Source organism: Musa acuminata, chromosome BXJ1-4 (genome assembly GCF_036884655.1).
Source record: "Musa acuminata AAA Group cultivar baxijiao chromosome BXJ1-4, Cavendish_Baxijiao_AAA, whole genome shotgun sequence".
Classification (NCBI taxonomy): Eukaryota; Viridiplantae; Streptophyta; class Magnoliopsida; order Zingiberales; family Musaceae; genus Musa; species Musa acuminata.
This window is the reverse complement of record NC_088330.1, coordinates 8,671,003-8,694,362: the sequence shown is the minus strand read 5'-3', so window position 1 is coordinate 8,694,362 and position 23,360 is coordinate 8,671,003. Positions and strand designations below refer to the sequence as shown.

General features: G+C 38.4%; 3 protein-coding genes across 3 annotated transcripts; 2 read left to right on the top strand and 1 right to left on the bottom strand.

The window, feature by feature from the left end:
- The first annotated feature begins 112 nt into the window (after nt 1-112).
- Nucleotides 113-5,073, top strand: LOC135645779 (uncharacterized). Its single transcript, XM_065164499.1, has 6 exons — nt 113-269; nt 344-428; nt 530-594; nt 708-868; nt 2,210-2,405; nt 4,594-5,073. Exons 1-6 carry the CDS (start codon nt 243-245, stop codon nt 4,759-4,761), a joined length of 702 nt encoding a protein of 233 aa, XP_065020571.1. The 5' UTR covers nt 113-242; the 3' UTR covers nt 4,762-5,073.
- A 952-nt stretch (nt 5,074-6,025) lies between these two features.
- Nucleotides 6,026-8,395, top strand: LOC135672404 (zinc finger CCCH domain-containing protein 9-like). The gene is made up of 2 exons (XM_065180883.1): nt 6,026-7,097; nt 7,722-8,395. Exons 1-2 carry the CDS (start codon nt 6,261-6,263, stop codon nt 8,085-8,087), a joined length of 1,203 nt encoding a protein of 400 aa, XP_065036955.1. The 5' UTR covers nt 6,026-6,260; the 3' UTR covers nt 8,088-8,395.
- A 13,279-nt stretch (nt 8,396-21,674) lies between these two features.
- On the bottom strand, nt 21,675-23,054 carry LOC103981170 (probable ribose-5-phosphate isomerase 1). The gene has a single exon (XM_065164493.1). The coding sequence runs from the start codon at nt 22,842-22,844 to the stop codon at nt 21,969-21,971; it is 876 nt and encodes a 291-aa protein (XP_065020565.1). The 5' UTR covers nt 22,845-23,054; the 3' UTR covers nt 21,675-21,968.
- Nucleotides 23,055-23,360: the final 306 nt, after the last annotated feature.

Sequence of the window (23,360 nt, the reverse complement as noted above, 5' to 3'; positions counted from 1 at the left end):
ATATATATATACCTGAACGGGTTCGAGTCACTTTGTCATTGAATCCGATCCGAAGACTTCACTTTTCCACACGAATGGGTGAATCAGTTTGAAGCCCAGTAAGTAATTCTTAACGCATAAAATAATCCGACCCGTTTCCATCCTTCGAAAAACCAGTCGTGGATTCGCCCTTCCCACCATTGTTTCTGTCGCGAGCACGAACAGTGCCGACATCTCGCAGCTTCCTGTCACCGCGCCCGACGATGGCTCCCAAGGAAACCCTCTCCATCGTAGGAGGAATCTCCCTCTTTCTCGCTCTTGCTTCCCGTTATCCTCTTCAATAATTCTAGGGTTTTGATTGCAGGAAGTGGCCGAGGATGCGGAGGAGGAGCTGGAGCCCCTTTTCAACTATGGCCGCGTCCAGCCCGTGGATTTCCTCTCCTTCGAAGGTGAGTGGTCGCTTCCCTCGCTCTCTCTCTCTGGGATCCACATGTCTTTAGGGTTTCTTCTGTTCTTCATCCTCTTTCAAATTTACTGGACTTTGCCGCAGATGACGCCTTTGATTCCTCCCCGATCGTCTCCAATGGCAAGCGTAAGCGGGCCTCTGATCCCACCGTGAGTTGCTTCCTCATCTTTGAACTCTGAGGCTGTTTAATATCCTTTTATTTTGGAGGATTCTTCTTGGGGGAACTTTTGCATAGATTTGAACTATTTTGGGTGGAATGTAGGAGCTTAAGGCAAGGTCCGGTCGCGAAGCCATGGTTGTCTTAGACGATGATGAAGAAGATTTGAAGGCGCAGGAAGACGCGGATTGGTTGCCTCTCCCGCCCCCTAGGGTTCCAAGTTCAGGCTTGGGACTACAAGAAGATAGCACTCTACTAGAACTGCGGTCTGATTCGATCCATACTTATTTTACACTTCGGATATGTAGTTTTTCCTAAAAGGTTGAGTTCGGCAATTCTTTAGCAACCATTTGCAAACTCCGAATGAAGTAGGTGATATTTGAAATGAGGGTTTTTTGTTGATTTTGCACAAGGATTAGTAATGTTAGCATTCAACAAAGCATGGAATTTTAAGGAGAGATCAGTCGGAGGAGAGCACATAGCAGATGGTGGATGTTTTATGATGTGAATGAATTGTCCCCTATTTTTCACATTTTTCTCTCCTGTTCCCTTCATGCTACATATAGACTGTTCTGAGTTTCAGTATTAAAAAGGAGAACACATATTGGATGGAAGGTTTTGTATGTAAATTGTGCTTAGATCACTTCATAATGAAGTAAAGGGTTCTAGGGTATTTTCAGTTTTCTTACAACAATTTCAGGAAATGTCTTGGAATTGTTGGGAGTTGCTAAGAAGAAAGTTTCTAGTATTGAAGAACCTTCTTGTCATCTTCAGTTTATAAATTTTGCTTCCTCCAATTTATTAGTTTTAACCTAGATCATATATTTTTTTCAAAAATTCATATTTCGTGTATTCAGTCATCTCAGTTTCATATGACTCAAAAGCTTTTTCTCTGTGCAATGAATAGCTCTCAGATCATTATTTTATTTCTAATCTTATAATGATAAGCATAAAGTTGAAAGTTTAATGGACATGAACAAGAACACTCATCTATATCCTATGAGTTCAGGAGAGACAATAAGACATTCAGCACATGTTATTAATGTAGCTTGTTGGTGTCATCATTTTTCTTCGCAACTCAAGTTCCTGAAATATGAATTTTGAGTGGTCTGCTGCAACTCATTTTGTCTTAACTACATTATTATTTTAGATTCTTACAGTTGGAAAAAACCTTACTATTTGATTCTCTCTATTTCTTCCAACCTTTTTGTCTATGATGCAGAGACCTTAGGGATTAGTGATTATTGCATAGTAAACCTATTTGTCAGTTAAGATCTACTATTAACTCCTGTCATTTGCAATCATGTTGTTGCATGCAAATGATCCTTGTTTGACTTGCCAATTCATGGAGGTTTTAACAGTTTTTGTTCTCTTTCACTCTCTCTTTTGGTTTTTCCTTGAAACGCTGTGGTTAATATGTAGGTTTCCATACTTGGATAATGAATTTGTAATGTGCATATGCTGTTGTAGTGCCATGTTATCTTGCTGATGTTTTGATGCTGCTAGAACTTGTATGCTACAGTTGTATGCTTATATGTGACTTGCACTCCACTATTTCTGATTTTCCATGATAATGTAGTTGAACTGTTTTATACTTTTATTTGTAGATTACATAAGCAGGAATTAGCATCACTTGCTCAATCTGCCCAAGAAGTGCTGCAGCAAGTGGAGGAAGCTGCAAAAATGGAACATAATAATTCAGGAAAATCTGTTGAACAACTGCCAAAACAACAAGTTCAAAGACAAAAGATAGTTATATCCATTCAGGACAAAGAAGGACAAAAGCAATTCCGCATTTACACGGTATAAATTTATGATTTTTTGGCTAATTATGCTATCAAATTAGGGGTTGTCACCTTTTGACAGTTTATACTTGGTAGATTTATTACCATGCTGTACTGCAGTGAAGAAATGGAAGTGTTATATGTAATTAAGAAAGCTGTAGGTTGCACATGCTAAATTTTCTTAAAAAGTGATATTTGGATATTGTATATGAACAGAATCAGCTATTAGAGCTCGGATTTTCACTTCCATTATAGTTCTGATAAATCAACTGTGAACATTAGACTGACAGACATAAATGCTGAGTTCGACAGTGAGTTAAAATACTGTTCGATATATAAAGATTTTGAGTATTGAGTTTGCTGTTTATATTGTTCTGAGAGCTATTTGCTGGGTCAGATCTTGGAATGAGTAGTGCAGGCCTGGCATCCAAAGGTTTTAGTAGGGAAGCTTTAACACTGGGGTAGGCTTTTAGTGGACTTTGTAGAGTATCTTGCCTATTATGTCTTCAGCAGCTCTCAGATAAGTTTCAATGAGAAGAAAGCAAAACAAATATAGGAAATAGTAAAACAAAAAGGAGGAAAAAGAAGAGGAAGAAGATGGAGGGAATATCTCCAGATCTATTTTTAGAATACTTCACATATTGTCAACACATTTGCAAAATTAAAAAGGAGCTCCTATTCTTTTGTTTTTCCAACGCCTACTGACCACTGAACCTATATTACAAATTTAACTAATCAAGCTAGAGACCTAGATTACAAATTTACCGACCACTGAAAACTTTGGAACTTTTTTTACTCAGAGACCTAGATTACAAATTTAACTAATCAAGCTATTTTGCATTCTCAAATCAAATCGATGAAAGCATTTAGCTTATGCCTTCTTCTGTCAAAATTTAGGAGCTTGTGCTTCCTTCCATAATATGTTGAGAACTCATTGTGCTTTCCATCACTTGGAAGATTCTTTCTAAAAGTGAATGACAACTAAAACTAATTATGGTTTAATAGGACCAATATTTCTCCTAGCCTATGTTGTCACTATTTATCGGAATCATTTTTGTTGTCGTTTTGCATAAAATTTTGTCTTTATGTAGTTAAGAAACAAAGCTAACCTTAGAATATAGTGCAATTTTCAGTCATATGGTTTGTTTCTCATATATCTTCCAGTCACATTTGTTGATTTGGCATGTATCTGTGCTCATATATGGTTAATGAATGACCTTTGTGCTAAGGTTCTTTTGTGTAAACAAACTAAACGAATCACCTTCTATTATTTTAAAGAAAAGTCAAAAGTAAAATATGTACAACAGTTCCTATGGGAAATTATTATTCTATGTACAATACAATCTAGTATTCAGAGTTGGTCACTCAGTCTACACCTAAGTTGGCCTATCTAAAACAGTGACCCTGTGCAATTTTCCAAAAAATAGAAATTAAAAACAAGCCTGCATAATGTTCTTGAAAATTTTTCAGGAATCTTAGTTTCACCTTCCAAAATATGGTTTAGTGTGATGGAGCCAGACTCAATTGAAATGCCCATGCTCACATCCTGGGAAAAGGGTGGTCCATCATGACTTTGGATAAGGCCTGCTCCAATATTATTTGATGAGTTGAAGTACCATGTAGATGAATTTCTACTAAGTTTAATGTAGTTCAGAGGAGGAGGTTCCGGAAAAAAAAAATTTAATAGCCAAATGTCTGATGCTCATTCCTTGCTGTTAGATCATGCCCATTTTTTCCGTTCTATGGACTGTGGGGTTTGCCAAAAGGAGTATGTGCTCTTTGTTTGTTTTCTTAAATGGTTGATTGAATGTAAAAGAACCCTCTTCTTTTGATCAGACAAATAGCATTGAAATACACTTGCCTTTGTGCGTGCATAACAAGTCATTCTGCATCCATTGCTTAAATCCAAATGGTGTCTAAGCTGTGAGCAAATTGGTGTTGATTAGCTAAGCCGTTTGTGCAATATTTGTCCTGCAGCTCCTCTCTTGAATAATCTGCCACTTGGATCACACCTTGCTTTTTGCTAACAGACGTTTTTAGTTTTCTTGTAATCTTTTTTCCCATTCTATTGTTATTTATCTCAAACCAATTATTCACTGAATTCAGCTTCATGTTTTTTATTCTTGGATTTTGTAGTCATTGATGTGTCATTTATTCTTTAGAACCTAAGCACCAGTGTGATCACACAATATCTCTGTTTTGTCCAGGATGACAAGTTTGAGAGGCTCTTTAAACTGTATGCTGAGAAGGTACAGGTCAAGCTTGATAATCTGGTCTTTTCTTTTGATGGAGATAAAATTAGCACAAATGCAACACCCGATAGCCTTGGCTTGGAGGATGACGATATCATTGAAGTTCATGTGAAATCGCAATAGAAACCAGGTATTATATGATTTTAGGTGCAGAACTTAACAGAGACAAGGAGTGGTTGATGACCTAAGGTGTTTTATGTTAAATGGGCAAAACTATTGTTTTCCATCCCCCGGTATATTGTGCAAGTTGGACGTATATATTTACAAGACTCTGAATTTTGTAGATTCTGAACTCTCAAAAGTAAAACATATGAGCTTCCACCTGTCAATACTTTTACCTTTCCTACTCCACCCTCCCCATTGTGAATTAATGAATGATGCAGCTTTTGTATGGACCAATATATAATGAATTGCATGTTTATTAATGTTGGATCATTGTAATGAAGGTTGGTCAGCTGTTGTTTTTTGTTCTTTATATTGTATGTAAAAAACTGAGCCTGTTGTTGTCAAGGTCGTTTCCAGGGAAGCTATCAGGCTTCAGGATCCACGCACGTTTGACTTCGTCATATCTTGGTGATCAAGCAAGTCAAACTCTGGGGAGGTTCGGCCTGGCAATTCTCAGAGCTCCAGAATTGAATCAGATTTTTAAGCTTTCGGTAAGCTGTACTTCTATGTGTGTGTGGATGCAATCACTCTTCAGTTTGCCTGATGTGTGATCTTTTACAGTATCAGATCATTCATGTCGAACTATCGATATTCTATGTGATATCGAAGGTGTGTGTTTCTAAAGCATCAATGTTATCCTTCATCGTCCTCGCAAGATGTGTTAACTGAGATGGATGGGATTGTCGAACAGAGCACTTTACTTTTGCTCATTGTGATTTGATGGACAGGACTCACCACCATATATGCTTGCTGTGTTTTGCTCTTGCGAGAGCGAGGGGCCCGAGTTAGTTAAAGTTTTGACGGGGAAGCAAGCATGATGGACGATATCTGGTGGCTCAAAAGGTCGGACACTTCCACGCAAAGCAAACATAAGAATTGCCGATATAAATAAATACGCACGACTGTTATTGTTCTTTGTAACGGCTGCACGTTCGTGATGTCTTTAGGGAGACGGAGGAGGAGATCGTATTCCGTTAGCGGATCGTTTCGGGCAAACCCCGGTCTCCCTCGCACCGACCTCAGCACTAGACACTCCACCCCTATATATTCTCCTGTCTTCCCCTTCACATTTCTTGAAACGCCTCGTTTCCTCTCTGTCTTCTCTCGCCCTCTGACGAAGGTGAGACATCGCTCTCTTCGAGCTCTGTTACTGCTTCCGAGTTCTTGGTGATGTGATCCGTCTCTTTGCGCAGGGTATTTTATCTTTGTTTTGGAGGATTTCAGTACATTGGTCTTCGTTTGCGCGTAGCTTGATGAACGAACCGATGATCCTGCGTTCGCGTCTCTTGTTGGTCGTTTTGGTTTTGGATTTTGGCGCACATTTAGTTCACTTGAATTGGTTTGTGGTAGATCGGGGAGTTCTTGTTGTAGTCGTTTTCTCTTCTTTCTTCGATCTGACGAGAAATGCGATCTTGATGTTGAGCAAAATTAATGGTTTATTTGATGTTTTATGGTAAATGTTTCTTGATTTTATGGGTTCCGGTCTCTTTCTTGATTTCCTGTTGCTTAGTTTCTTGGTGTTGTTGTGGTTGGTCTCCTTAGCAGAGAGATCGATGCAGCAAGAGGTTGTTTCTCCCAGCAATGGCGACCGCCTCGGTTCTTCGATCACATCGCCGTCATTCGTTTCACCAGATCGACGGCCCCAGTCCCCCGTATACTTCAACAGTGGTGGCGATCTCCCGTGCACGTACCCCGTCTTCTCACCCGAGGACAGCTTGGCGCTCTTGAGCCCTCTTCTCCCCGCCTCCAGCTCTGTCTCGATATCCCCCTCGTCGGTTTACTTCGATGAGGTGGAGGCCGCCGCCACCGCCACTGAAAACCGCCTCTACCTGGCCCGACTCGCCCTCCAATACCAGGAGATGACCGAGAACTACGACCTCTGCCTCTCCCACCTCCGCGACGCCGCCGAGGAGGTTGAGTCCCTCCGCCGCGAGAACGCGAGCCTCCGAGCGGCCAATGTAGAGCTTACAAGGCGGCTCGGTCTCCTCGCCGGGAAGCACGGCGGTCGTGTGACGATATCCGCGGCTGCGGCACTGGCTGATGAGTTCCGTGGACTCAGCGTCGCCGAACCACCGCCCGCCGAGGAGAGCCCCACGAGCGTGCTCGCCTTCCAGGAAAGCGTCAGTGGCTGCCAGTTTACGAGGACGCCGGTTGTCGAGAAGCGGGTCTCGCTGCCTAAGAGCATCTCGATTCGGTCCAGTGGGTACCTGAAGCTGAACCCGGGCGGCGGAGCCACTTCGGCTGCGAACCGCAACGGCCGGTTTCGCCTTTCCAACCCCGTCATGATCGGCTCGGTATGCATACGATTCCCCCATGCCTCATAAATATCTTGTGAAGAACTTTGGTCTCTTTCTACATTTTTAGGCCGTTGGTAAGAGTTGGTGCATTTACTCTGCTATCTTTTCTGCAACTACTTGAAGATATGCTATATAACTGTCGGAGTGAGATGTAATAAAGTAGAACACATATCTCAATGCAGTGCTCCCGATCATAATCATCGGACGGCTCACATGATCGTATTGCATGTAACAGAGCTCAGTGATCTAGTGATCCTTATAAAAATTTCGTAGTATATTTTGATGTACTATGTAGAAGATCTCAGTGCTCATCTCATATTTTACACTACAAAGCTTATCAATCTTGCAAATCATATGTAACCATAAAGAAAAAGAACAACTTGGTAATTCATGTACTTAAATAGTGCTATATGTTTGATCATTGTCATGGATGTCTCTTTACTCGTATTTATTGTATATAGTTAAGCAAACTTCTGATATCCATTTATGATGATAGAACCAGGCAATCGTTGTTTCTGGCTATATACATATTTTCTTCGTTATCGTCTATGCGATAATATAATTCTCTTTGATTGATTGGGAGCGTGTAACTTAATCTTTTGTTTGCTTAACAAGAAGCAGCAGCGGGTGTCCGTGGGAGGGGGAAGCACCAATAAGAAGGGCGAAAGAAGCAGAGGAGAGGACAAAGAAGAGGAGGGGGAGGAGGGGGGCGGCGGAGCAATGGAGGTGGAAGTCTACCACCAGGGAATGTTCAAGACGGAGCTGTGCAACAAGTGGGAGGAGAGCGGGGAGTGCCCCTACAGCGACCACTGCCAGTTCGCCCACGGCATAGCCGAGCTCCGCCCTGTCCTCCGCCACCCCCGCTACAAGACCGAGCTCTGCCGCATGGTCGTCTCCGGTGGCACCTGTCCTTACGGCCACCGGTGCCACTTCCGCCACTCCCTCTCTCCCTCGGACCACCAACGCCTCCTCCTCCGCCCTCAGTAGAGATTGCTGTTGTTCCTATATCCTACTCAAAACATACGTAGCATGGCAAACATATCCTCTGACCGTAATTAATGACAATAAATAAAAAAGAAACAAAAGCTTACCACAAAAATGAAACATTGAGTACCGAAGTTATGTTCTCCCCCTAACCAAAATTATTACGAATGCTGAAGGAAGAGTAGCAGATTTAATCCGATACGAGTTGGTGTGAATATGCATAAAGAAAGCAGGCGATCCCGTATGGTTCTGTTTGTAAATGGCTTTTGCTCTGGATGTGTTTGCCTTAGTCAATAATCAATGTGTGTAGATGTAAGTATGGCATAGAAATATGACTCATTGTCTAGTGAGGGTGGAAGAGAACTGATGGAGTGATATCTTGGTCTTAGTTTTCTGGATTTTGGTCTGGTTTAAATTTCCTGTGGAGAAAGACTGGTGGGATCGTAGGAGCTGTTTTCCATTTCTCCTTTTCGATTTTCTCTCTCTTCTTATTTCTTTAATTGCCTCCACCAAACTCTTGTAGTCATTGAGATACATGTGGATGCCTTTTGAAGCAACGAGTATTTGTCAATCGTCTTCTTTTACTTCTCTTTTTTTTCTTTTCTTTTTACCGTTTTCTCATCATTGTCGCCTTTCCCTTACTGCGAGAGTTGCTAAGCAAGAAATCATATGCCAATCCACCAGAAAGATTGGGCAATGTGCCGCTTGAATGGGTTGTGAGAAATTCTTTGTGCCGAAATGATCAGAAGCTTCCAAACATTCAATACTTCCCCTGCCATGACTGATAGTTGAGCCATCAGAGCAATCAGAGATAACAAAGTACTAACATATTCTCTCCCAGTTGGAAAATATTATTATAACAAAATAATTCTTTTTTTATATATCAAAATAATTTTTTATTAAAATATTAATTTATTATCAAAATAAATATTAAGAATAATAAATCAGTTACAAAGTGAAACACTAAAATTTTTACATGAAAAATTAAATGTGAAAAAAAATCACGGGACCATAGTCCACTTCAAACTTTGACTATAATTAATAATAATAATATATTTATAGTAAATCTTCTCTAGAATAATAAGAGGATTGTAATAACATCAAGAACATAGATCTTGGCTCAACATTAACATATCATCATCATAGATCTCATTAAAAAAAAATATTAGATCTCACAAAATGGATATAGTGGAAAAGTACCTTAGACCTTATAGAAGATAAACTATAGATCGATACCATTAAGATTACAGAGCTTATTGCAAGGATTCTTCAGATAAAATTTGAGCTAAAACCGACGAAGTTTAGTCACTCGATCATCTAGTAAAAACCTCAAACACCTTAACTTTTTTCTCTCCTGTTTTGCCTGTATCTTTCTCACGCCGTTGCTGCATGCACACCTATTCCCTGCTCTTATTATACACGTCTCTATAGTTTTTTTTTTTTTTTTATAAATCAGATTTTGGCTTAGTGGCCAAATCATCCTGCCCACATGTGAGTTGGACCAATAATTATCCCCCTCCAGCTCATATGGTGGGTTGTACTAAGCCCGCTCTTCATTTATATGTTTCAAGTTTCTCCTTAGACAAAGACTTTATCAACATATCTGATCCATTCTTATTGCTATAAACTTTTTTTAAGTGTAATTCTTTCATCTTAAGCACATTACGAATCCAATGATATCTAACATCAATATGCTTGGATCTAGAATGGTATATGAAATTCTTGAAGAGGTGAATGGTACTTTGAATGTCATAGTAAATAGTATATCCTTCCTATTTTAAGTTCAATTCCTATAGAAACTTTTTCATCCACAAAGTTTCCTTGTAAGCTTCAATAATTCTGCTTTTGTGGTTGATAGAGCAACATGTTTATTACTATATATTCCTGAAGTGGGCTTCTTGGAATTAATATCACCTGTCATATCTATATTTGTGTATCCCTCTAGCACAGGTTTATCACTGTCAAAACATAAACATTGGAAGTACCTCTTAGATATTTTAATATCTATTTCACTATTGCCCAATGTTCCTTACTAGGATTAGAGAGAAATCAGCTGACAACTCCAACTGCATAAGTTATATCTAGCCTAGTACAAACCATAGCATACATCAAACTACCTATTGCAGATGAGTAAGGCACTTTGGACATTTCTTCTTTTTCTTTCTCACTTATAGGATATTGTTTTGAACTAAGCTTAAAATGACCTGTAAGTGGAGAACAAACTGTTTTGGCTTTACTCATGTTGACTCTTTCAAGAACCTTTTCAATATAGGTCTCTTGAGATAGTCAGATCTTTCTTTTCTTCCTATCACGAAGGATCTTCATACCAAGTATTTGTTTTACCGATCCCAAGTCTTTTATGACAAAAGACTTACTTAGCTCTCTTTTAAGCTTTTTAATTTTATCAGCATCATGACCAACAATCAGCATATCATCAACATATAGTAGAAGAATAATGAAATCATCTGAAAATTTCTTTATAAACACACAATGATCAGATGTGGTTCTGTTATGTCATTGGCTCATCATAAATGAATCAAACTTATTATACCACTGTCTACATGCTTGTTTGAGTCTATATAAGCTTTTCCTAAGCTTACAAACCAGATTTTCTTTTCCCTTGATTTTCAAACGTTTTGTTTACTCCATGTAAATTTTTTCTTCTAAGTCACCATGAAGAAATATTGTTTTCATATTAAGTTACTCAACTTTTAAATTCAAGCAAGTAGCCAAACCAAGAACAACTTGAATATAGGACATTTTTACTATAGGAGAAAATATTTCTTCAAAGTTAATATTTTTTTTCTGTTTGAATCCTTTCACAACTAGTCCTTGTATCTTTGTTGTGAGCTATTATTTTCAGTCTTCAATTTATAAACGCATTTATTCTTAAAAACTTTCTTCTCTTTAGGCAACTTTATCGAGTCATAAGTGTGGTTTTCAAGCAAGGATCTTATTTCATTTTGCATGGCTTTAACTCACTCATTCTTATACTCATGTAGAATATCTTCTTAGTAAGTTTCTGGCTCTCTCCCATCAGTAACATACTCATGTGGAGGATATCTGGTAGATGATTGTCACTCTCGTGGATTTCTCAATGAAATCTCAATTGGTGGTAGAGGTACTTGTTCAGTTAGTTCAACATCATCAACTGTAGGAGCACCATTATTGACATTCTCACCACAATCTTCTTATTCATCTCCCCCATAACCATCATGAACTATAGGTGAGCTGGACTTAAACTCCAAGGAATGTAAATAGAGATTTTTGGCTTCTCAACATTATCATCATCATCAAACAATTGGTCTTCAAGAAATACAATATCTCTGCTTCTAATAATCTTCTCATTCATTATTATCGTATTACACCAAAAAACTCTTAAGTGGTTATAAGATAAATCATTTCCTTTCCATACTCTCTTTGGAACATCACCTTTTAAAGGAACTAATGAAGAAAGATTTATCAGGGCAATTATAGTTCTCATAGCCTCCCCCCAAAATGACTTAGGTAACTTAGTATGGGAAAGCATACATCGAATCCTTTCTTCAACAGTTCTGTTCATCCTTTCTGTCACACCGTTCTGCTGAGGAGTTTTAGGAACTATTTGCATAAGCATGATATTATAGAACCTGCAATAATTCTTAAAATGACCTCTGTACTCGTCACAATTATCTGCTCGAACACACTTTAGCTTTCTGTCAATTTCTCTTTCAACACTGACATGAAACACTTTGAAAACATCGAGTACCTGATCTTTAGATTTCAAAGCAAAAACCCAAACTTTTTTAGAATGGTCATCTATAAAAGTAACAAAATAAAGAGCACCTCCAAGAGTTCTAATTTGCATAGTACTGACATCAATATGAATCAAATCATTAACATCTGATCTTCTAGATATGGATATGTATGAACGACAGCTCTATGTGTTTTTTCAGCTAAGTAATGATCACGAGATTTAAGAGATGTATCTTACAACTCTGATAAGAACTGCTTTCTAGCAAGAGTTTGAAGTTCATTCTCGCTAATATAACTAAGTCTCTTATGCAAAAGATCTATACTTTCACACTTCTGAATTGCATTAATCTATTTTTTATGTAGCTTAGTTTCCATGACATAAAAAGAGTTTAGCTTCTTTCCTCTCACCATAATTAGTGAACTTTTAGTGAGTTTTCATTTGCTTTCACCAAAATAGTGTGTAAATCCCTCGTCATCAAGTCTGTCTGTAAATATCAAGTTAAGACGAATATCTGAAATATATTTGACAACTTTGAGTATCAATTTGCTCCTAATACTAGTCTTCAAACAAATATCTTCAATACCCACAATCTTAGATGTACCACTATTTCCCATTTTGACATTACTAAATCACTAGCAGTGTAAGCTCTGAAGAAGTTATCATGAGAAGTAACGTGAAATGAAGCACCAGAGTCAATTACCTAGTTATTATTCTAAGCTATGAGACTTATACAACCGTCATCACAAATAATAATGATATCACCTTCAGCAGCAACTGTATTGGTCTCTTTCTCATTTTTCTTTCTTTCATTCTATTCTCACTTCCAAAACCTACACTCTTTCTTCATGTGACTTAGCCTATTATAATGGAAACATTTGATATCTCTTCTATACTTGAATATTCCTCTATAATCATGTAGATTTCTACTATTACTTCTTCTATGTCTTTCTTATTTTTCAGTAACAAATGCATTAGAAGAAAATTCTCCTTGTTCTTTCCTTTTGATATCTTATTTAACCATATCTATAGTTATAGTCCCCTTTAGCATAAAGTTACAAATTGTAAAGAGCTGAGAAGTAATAATTCTTGTATTTCATAATCTATATTCATTTTCATAGCAACTAGCTTGTTTACAAGACTCTGAAATAGGTTTATGTGCTCAACAATATTACCATCATCTTTATACTTCAAATTTATAAGTCTTTTGAGGAGAGAAATTCTATTTCCCATTATCTTTTTCACAAAAAAAGTTTTCTAACCTTTGCCAAATAATATCAATTCTGGTTTCATCAGAAATATGCTCATGCAAATTTATGTACATCCATCTTCTAATATAGCCAATAGCTTTTCTATGTTGAACTTCTCATTCCTCATCTTTCATAGTAGAAGGTTTATCTTTAACCTTGGGCTTATACAAATCTTTGTAATAGAGCAAATCTTCCATCATACGTTGCCAAGTAAAAGAATTTGATGAGTTCAATTTAATTATACCATCTGACTGTTTCATTTCAATCACACAAGAAAAAAAACTAGCATCAAATAACTTATTGCTTTGATACCACTTGTTAGGAAAAACTATTATAGTGGAATAATTCTTTTCCCTCTTTATGTATCAAAATACTAACTTGTTATCAAAAACAAATATTAGCTAGAGCATAATAAATAGTAAAAAAATAAATCAGTTGTAAATTGAGACACTGAAATTTTTATGTAAAAAAACTAATGCGAAAAAACCAATGGGATCATAGTCCACTTCAAAGTTCCATTATCACTAATAATGATAATATGTTTACCGTAAATCTTCTTTAGAATAATTAGAAGATCATAATAATATCAAGAACACGTATCTTGACTCAACATTAATATATCATCATCATCCAAGATAAATTTCATGAAGAGAAAATATTAGATCTCACAAATTAAGTATGACGAGAAAGCACAGTAAACTGTAGATCGATATTGTTGTAAGAATTCTTTACATAAAATTTAAGTCAAAACTAATAAAATTTAGTCACTCCATTATCCAACAAAAATCTTCAAATATCTTAACTTTTTTTCTATCTTTTTTTTTTCTCACGACTGTTCGCTGCACGCACGCACCTGTTCGCTGCCCTCAGTGCACGTCTCTACAATCTTTTTTTCTTTTTAATAAATCAGATTCGTTATACGGGCTAGACCTAACAATTCTGCATTATGCATCGTAAAGTAAGGTATAATTGTGTGTATCGCTTATATTTTTTCTATCTGATTGTAAATGTATGTGAGTTTCTGCTTCCCACGTCGAGGTTCATATTATAATCGTATAACGAATCAGTCGTGAAACAAACAGTAGGGGAACAAGAATTATAAAACGGATAAAAACTTCATATTTTTACCATTTTATGGATCAAAGATGGGTTGAGATAGTGAATTGCACTCAAAAATCAGTTTTGGCTCTTCTTGGTTTCCCACTTAAAAGCTTAATATCATACCATTTATCAAAAATAGGATTATTGATTTATTATTAAAATATTTAAGCTTAATTATGCCCTTTTGATATGAGATTAAAGATCTCAGTCAGAAAATAAAAAGATTATATAAAATGTTGACACCCACTCAGACTCTCATTTGATATTGAAAAATTCATTCTTATATCTTCTATTTTATACTTTTATACAAGGTACCGTCTGGTATTGGCAGTACGTACCGATCCGATGGTATACCGATACGTGGATCGCCTGGTATAGTTACAATGCTATAGTATTATATTATAGTACTGCTACAGTGCTATAGTAGTGCTACAGTATTATAGTAATGAAAAATAAAATAAAATTATTCGGTACACCAGGGTGTATCGTTTGGTACGCCCTGGTGTACCGCTCGATACACTGATACCGTACCGTATCGAGCCCGGATTGAAACGTCGGTACGATACGGTATAACGAACCTTGCTTTTATATATACACATAATTTTTTTACACATAGAATATATTTCCTTAATATATCAGGTTAGAAAGACTAATCGTGTATGTCATCTTCTTCTTAGAACGATCACTTAGTATGGTAAACGCTTCTCTACTCGACTTTAACACGGCCTATTTTTACTACTTATCTCTTATTATCTTAAGACCATTGATTTAGCGTTTGCTAAACGTCATTGACCTCTTCAATCATAGAAAAGAAGAGAAAAAAAAAAAAGGAAGAAGAGAGTAACAATATATATATATTATTTTTATTTTTATTTTTATTTTGAGAAGCAACAACTCCGACCAAGAAAATTGATGCCCAAGGAGCCAAGAAAGGGCGGGTTTGACTAATCTATGTCCATAAGAATTGCCTTTTATTCTTCTTTGATGGCTAAAGATCAAAGAAAACAATGACTTCTAATTTTGATTACAAGTGTGGGTTGAATTCGACTCATACCTCAATCCAACTCATGCCATGGATATGGAATATGTAGTCATATTTCTCATTCAAGGCCATTGTCTGCTGCAACCATTGAAGGTGCCGCCATGGAGCATTCTACTGCGAAGAAGACCATGTCCTCCATGTTAATGGTGGCTCTCCTCTTCTCGGCTCTAGTAATCTCTCCATCGCAGTCGAGCGAAGTCCCAGTTCATGTCCACCAAAGCACAGGTATGGATGTTTTCTTGTTGGCTTTCGAGAGTCATGCATAGCTTTGGGGCTTATCCATGGCTTGATAACATGCAAAACGTAGGTGGGGATGATGCTGCGAGCACGCGACGACTTACCAGGCGCGTGCCCTTCAAACCACCTCCTCCGGCTGATAACTCCGGGAACCCATGCGGTTGTGGGCAATGACAGAACCATCTCGGAGGCGCTTAGAGTTGAAGAAGCAAGAAATTAATATGTAGATGATTTATATGTATGGGAAGATGATATATGTTTCGTGCAAAAATGATAGAAAGTGTGATTACCAGAGTGATAATTGTTAGATTATGTGATCTTATTTAATTAGGTAAGATATATTATAGATATGATTGAATTTTAATTATGGTTATTGATAGATAGAAAGAGAGGAGAAGGGTCTAGTTCTCCTTACATATTGATATCTCAACGACGAAGGTGCTTATATATCATATAAGGTTTACTCTTTTGAACAACAATGAAATATACATATCAAAATATTATTAGATCTAATTTATTTGATTTCAATTTTGACATAAAAATTTTTTCGCATTATAACATGATTACAGATTTTATGCTAATAATAATAACATATCAATTGTCCTTTGCAGCAGGTGCAATTCTCTCTCTCTCTAATGCTACTGTGGTCTTAGATTACTGTGAACAGAGAGTGCCTGTTGGCTCAAAAGATGGTGTTGCTTTTCTCTGTCTGAGGCTGCTTGAAGATACTTGGAGCAGAGGTTTCTTGAGATGGGAAAGGAGGGAGGGGTAGGTGAGGGTGAAAGGGAAGAACTTAAGATCAACATATCCAATTGACTTCAGCTTTCCGATCTAATTGCAGTGACCTCAGATTTCACACTTTGTTAATCTCAGATTTCACCTCAGAACAGTCCTTCCCGGAACTCATTCCTGAAGACTTGGACCCATCAATCAGCTTGGATTTGGTAGCATGCTCTTCGCTCTTGGAAGTGTTCAGCATTTCAGCAGTGCAGATCCGCCATGTGCAAGCAAGCATTCCAATCAAGATTTCATCATCATGCCACTTTCCTCAGAACAGTGGAGTAAAAGAAAAGGACACTTGTGTAGTGTGGTGGGTGAGAGAGTTCATATACAGTCAGATGCTTCCTTTTCCACAAAGCACATGCTCACCATTCTGGATTTCTGATCTTTCTTGACATTATTTATTCTCTCTCTCTCTCTCTCTCTCCTTACTCCAACTTCTTGAGGATCTATTCTTATTTGGGTATCATCAGAATGATGCCCAGGAATGAGTTCCTCGGAGAGAGAAATTCTTGTTAATCCTGTTGTCTTTAGCTAACCACAGATTCAGTAATCTCAACATTTCTAGTCAGTTCTGCGTCAAATGTGTTGCCAAACTTCTTAGATTGAAATGGATATTATGTGAGGCTTTCAGCATGTATCCTCCCTCCCCTGTTGCAATGTCAGTGGTATGGTAATCCCTACTGTGCTCCTCCTCTTCAATGCAACATAGAGGAGGAGATACATGACTAAGTGGAGTTCTCCTGTCGCAAGCATCAAGAACAATGCAAACCGAATCGGATTCAAACGAAGCCATCACAGAAAGCAAAATCTTCAGCAAGTACACAGGTTTATTGAAGTCTTGGATACTAGTGTTGGTACTGAAACTACGAGGAAGTGTAAGCGATGCATTCTTAGCATCAGACCATTCCTGTAGACTTAGAATGCTTCTCTTACATTCCATCTTAACCCGAGAAGAAAAGAGAAGACAAAGAAAACCATGCACACCGACAGAGAAGAAGACATTGATACAGTGAAGAAGAGATGATAGACACAGATCTCGGACCATAAACCTCAATTCCCCGCAGCCACTTTATACGTGCTCATGCGCATGATTTCTTCATGTGCCTTCGAGATAATGCCACATGCGAAGCCAGGCTCTCCTCTTGCGGCGCCATCTGCATCCACCACCGGCATCACCAACCTGTGGCCAGAAAACCTTAGCCTCCATTAAGGAAAGAAATAGGAGACTTTGGGCAGCACAAATAGTGAGGCTTAAGTTGTCATAGGCTAGCTAAGAGAAAGAGATGGTGAGGAAGAATAAAGGAAGTTGGGTAGGAGACAAAGAAAAGAAGGTATAAGAAGGAATGAGAGAGAGAGAGAAAGAGAGGGAGCCAATTGTTTTGGACCATAGTGTGTGTATCTTCAAGGATTCTGGGGTTGGGGGTGGGAAGCATGTTCGTGGGAAATGCAAAACGCACTTGCTCAGATTTCAAAGCACCGTAGAGAGAGAAAGAAAGATGAGCATACCAAAAGCAATAAACTAAACCATGAAAGGGAGATTAGAAAGGAGACTGTTGTTGACCGAACGGCTACACAGTAGAGAGCTTCCTCCACTACGTTCATGCTGCTGATTTGCCTAATGCATGCCTCACTAAGTTGATGGCTAATCTCGGGCAATGAGTTGTTCTTCGCTTCGAAAAGGATCTCCGAAGTAATTATGTAGTTTAGTTCATCGAAACTTGAGATGTAGCTGGTCTTTGGGAGTTGCATTGCACCTTCTGCCCTCTCTTGTTTGACTAGGTAGAGAGAGAGAGAGAGGGGAAGAACAAGAAGAAGAAGAAAGATCATCAAAATCTACAAAAGATAAACTCAAATATAACCTAAAGATTCAGCATCCTCCTGTGACCTGCATAAACATGAACTCATTGAGGCAGATGTCAAACAAGGAAGATAAATCTATAACTTCACAATATTTAGTGGATATGAACATGTATACATGCACGCAGCATGAATGTGGCTACATAATATTGTGGGAGTCAGTGGGTCAGTCAGCATGAAGACGGCAACATGGAGGACAAGTCTCCATCCCAGTACGAAAGGTGTGCAATAGTGGTCAAACTGATAGATTCCCTCCTTTGTCGGGGGGAGCTTTTCTTGGGTCAGTCACTCAGGCCACTCCACTCATGCGTGTTCTATTGCTCTCTTCATCCGACACCCTCTTTCGATATCCAAATAAATGCTTCTTAATCTCCACCTTTCAATTTACATATATGCATATATATCATTGGAGTTAATCTCTTTCACAATAATAAGTTGATTGTTAGTTTATATATATATATATATATATATATATATATATATATATATATATATATATATATATATATATTACACTCCATAGAGACAAAAAAAAAAAAAGGTAGTAGTGTTTTGTTTCAACTAATTTGTGGATTTGGGCAAAGGCACGGACGAATTGGGTGATGTAAACAATCATTGGATGCCCGATGGCCCCCACCAGAAGGTGAGGCCTCTGGAAGCGAGCCACGTGTCCGACCGATGCCGGTTGTGCGGTCGACAGGGTGGGCCTCGAGAACCGCACGCGCTCACGTCGATGGAAGGTGGGGATCGGTGGCCGCCCTCTCCTCACTTTCATGTAGCTCAACCCCCAATAGTCACCTCTTCTCCCCTCCACTTGGTCGAAACTACCATATGCAATCCTTGCACATGAAATGAGGGGGTGCGAAGGATGTTAACGTCTTCTCTTTTTTTGTCCATGGTTGACAACGTGAGAGCAAGGGTTGCTTCATCTCCTTCCTCTCTTGTGATTAATGACAAGAAGGGACTACAAACAATGATAATGACACACAAGTCATCCCAAGAAAAATTCATGGACTCCAATGGCAAAGGGGCTTATGATGAATTCGACGAGACAAAGGGGAGGAGAGGTGGCTATGACCCAACAAGAGTGTAAGGACGATGGTGGTATCAGAGAAGATATATGATGGTGGTGTAAGAAGAAGGAGATGATGGTGGGTCTAACGAAGATAGGGGTAAAACAATACTTCACGTAACCACTAGAGCTCTACGAAAATTTTTCAAAATTAAAGAGACTATATATATATATATATATATATATATATATATATATATATATATATATATATATATATATATATATATATATATATATATATATATATATATATGTATGTATGTATAGAAAAATTAGATATGCCCATGTTTATGTCAACATCCCAACAAGCATCGACATCACATCGACAACATCATTCACATTTATCTTAATTTGATAGCGTCTCCTACATTACCATAATATATATGAAATCATCGATGTAATTTCATAATAATTCGATTTGAATACTCATGCTCTCAGGACCATGGTAACAAGCTCACTCTTGAGATTGGTAACAAGCTCACTCTTGAGATTTTTATAATAATAGTTTAAATTATAATATTGGTGTATAAAGTGACATATGGATCGATACCATTATCATCCAAAAATATAATAAAAAATAATATCTATTGACTGATACGGGAGATATGACACATTGATGATCATAACATATCACACTTCCCACTTGCCAAACACCTCACCACTCACAAACCTCTCGTTGCTCATCTCTAACTCAATTGAACGAATGATTTGATGACCCATTGATGATCAAATGACATATAATCCTCCTTGAAATTTATCAATAATCTATTGCATTATACACATGATTCTTCTTCATATTTACCATGTCTTCAACCTAACAATCATCTATCGTACTATGAAAAGATTGTCTTGAGCCATTCTTACGACAGAAACTCTCAGACTAATTATATTTGACCGAGTCCTTCAGGTTAAATATCGAAGAAACCTTTTTGGATACACCCCAAGCAATTTTCATATAACCACAAGCCGTCAACTTGAGACATATTTGGAAGTAAATCTCCATTAGCTTCGAAGGGCTCTATGGATAATAACACTATATACTCATAAATCTAACTATTAAAGAATGGAGAGATTCTGTAATCTTTTTAGATCCCTATATATATATATATATATATATATATATATATATATATATATATATATATATATATATATATATATATATATATATATATATATATATATATATATATATGTATATGTATATGTATATGTATATGTATATGTATATGTATATGTATATGTATGTATATGTATATGTATATATATATATATTTATATAGATGTATATATATATATATATGTATATATATATATATATTTATATACATGTATATATATATATATATATGTATATATATATATATATTTATATACATGTATATATATATATATATGTATATATATATATATTTATATATATGTATATATATATATATTTATATATATGTATATATACATTACGTACATACACATACGTACACATACATACATACATACATACATATATAGTTAAAACCAAACCAATTAAGCTTTATTTTGGAGAGAGACCAAATTACATTTACACTAAATCAACTAAATTTCTTCTTTAACCACCACAAAACTAACACAATCACATTTCATACAAACTTAATGTTCAGTCAAAAATATCATCTGGATCATCATCGATAAAATGATGCAACCAAGGATGCTATATGCTACATCTACCTTCCCTTTGAGGTATTAAGCAATCAGTAACCATAAGTGAGAGAATAACTAAATCAAGAAGAAAAATAATGAGGAAAATGATAAAGAAAGAAACAATATGAAGTGCATATTCATATATTCTATCATGAATAGCATCTTCCCAACATTAAAGAAGGAAAACTTTACCTGCAATTCAGAAATGCATCATTGATAGCCACAATTACAGTATATCCAAAGGCACATAACCTCAAAGCTTATACAGATGTAGCAACTTAGATATGGAGCCTGCTGCTGTTATTAATACATGTCAATCATAGCAGGAGTAAAAATAGAAGAGAAGTATCAACATAAACCCTTGCTGTATAAAAGAAATAACATACTGAAAAGACAGACAAAGCAAAAGCTTATTTTCTTTCATTGCAACATCAGTCCAAATGCATCAAGAAAATAAGCATGGAATAGCCTTTTAGAGTAAGCATGAGGAAGCCTCATATACAGATTATGTCAGGCACACAAGACTTGGACAAAAGAATTGCTAACAGCCTATTTTTGCAGGTGCAAATTGTTACTCCTTACAACTACTCCAAGTTTATCAACTCATATCTCTTTTGCATATATCACTTCAAGGCGACCTTCCGAAGGAAGTTGCCACAGTTAGATTCGAACAGGAACCGAATGAGGCTGGAAATGAAACTAAGAACTGGGACCGCTGGTTCCCGAACTGGGATCATCTCTAGCCACTGCATCTCTAAGCTCATAATTGATGTAACTTTTGAAGGCAATATCAAATCAAAACAACAAAAGAGACATTTTTTCGGCAGAAATGTGTTGCAACAGAAGTGAATTAATAATTTGATATCAAAGGGTTAGACATCACAATTCCTTGTAACAAACTAGAGGAAGAATGTCTACAAAATCTTATCAATTTTGACTATATGTTAAATCCCCAACCAAAGTTCATAGAGACAGACTTAGCATCTTCTCTTCCTACAATAATCGCAATTCCTGATTTCAAGAATTCATGATATGAATCAAGTGGCTTCCTTTGTTGATATAAATGCAATATATAATTAGCTTATCTAAAAATTAAGTATGGTTCTCAAATACCATTTAACTTCATCTACTTGTCCATCACCACCACCCCATCCTTCCTGGCCACGATCACCGACGACGCTAATCCGAGGAACATCCCGTGCTCAACCACTCCAGTGATCCTCAGAATCTCGTCGCTGATCAGATTGAGATCACCGTGGATCCCTTCCTCAAAGAACAAATCCACTATGTAGTTCTTGTTGTCCGTCACAAATGGCTCCAATTCGAACCCATCCTCCTCAAAGGTGCTGGCTTTGGCGTTCACGGAGGCGGTCCTGAGCTTGAGATTGAAACCGGGCACGCCATGGAAAAGTTTATGGAGACGACGGAGGGTGAGGGCATAACCGAAGGGGATGACCTCCACGGGAACCGCAAGGCCGCTGGCACCGAGGCGGGGGACGAGCTTGGAGTCGTCGACGATGACGACGAAGCGCCGGCTGGCTCCCTCCACCATCTTCTCGCGAAGGAGGGACCCGCCGCGGCCCTTGACGAGGTTGAGAGCCGGGTCGACCTCGTCAGCGCCGTCGATGGAAAGGTCGACGACGGGGTGGGCGTTGAGGTCGGACAGGGGAATGCCGGCGGCTGCGGCACGGACGGCCGCCCACTCGGAGGTGGGGATGCCGACGATGTCCCGGAGGACGCCGCAGCGAAGGAGGTCGCCGATGCGGTCGAGGGCGTGGGCGGCAGTGGAGCCGGTGCCGAGGCCGAGGACCATACCGGACTCCACCAGCTCCACGGCGCGGTGGGCGGCCACGCGCTTCAGCTCGTCCTGGGGCGGGGCGGCGGATTCGGAGGCGGACGGGGGCGTGGCGTGCGACGCGGCCGCTGGAGTGGGCCGGTCCGAGTGGAGGAGGTGGGGCAAGGGGATCGCCATGTCAAGGGTCCGAGACCAAGCGGTCCGCATGTTGCAGATGGCCAAACGAATCAAAAATTCGCTCTTTATTATAAAAAAAATGCACCCAAAAATCAGGGGAAAAAAGGACGAGAATTGATTTCCGAAGTGGGATTGGATCAAAAAATCTCGCCTTGATTACTGGACCAATCCAACCTGCAATAAGGGTTAGGGTTTGAAGAGGACGGCGTCTGCAAGAGGAAGCCCGGCGCTGTAGGGGTGCGTCGATGGGGTATAAAAAGAGCTCAGTGAGCGATCCTCTATCTAACACAAGACAGAACACTTCATTTAGACCCTTAACAATGCGAAACGTGTTCCATTTCCAGAAGACTTCTCTCACCAAAGTGCAGATATTTCGGCGTACTCCGTTCTAAGGTTCACAGCTGATGCGGACCGACCACTACTCGAGCATGGAGTCGAGACGAGACCACCGTCAAGCGAGATATGGGCAGGAGAGGATCGGTGAGACCGCCATGTCAACGGACATGATTTCTCGAGGGCGGTACGTGGACGGTCAAGACGACACCA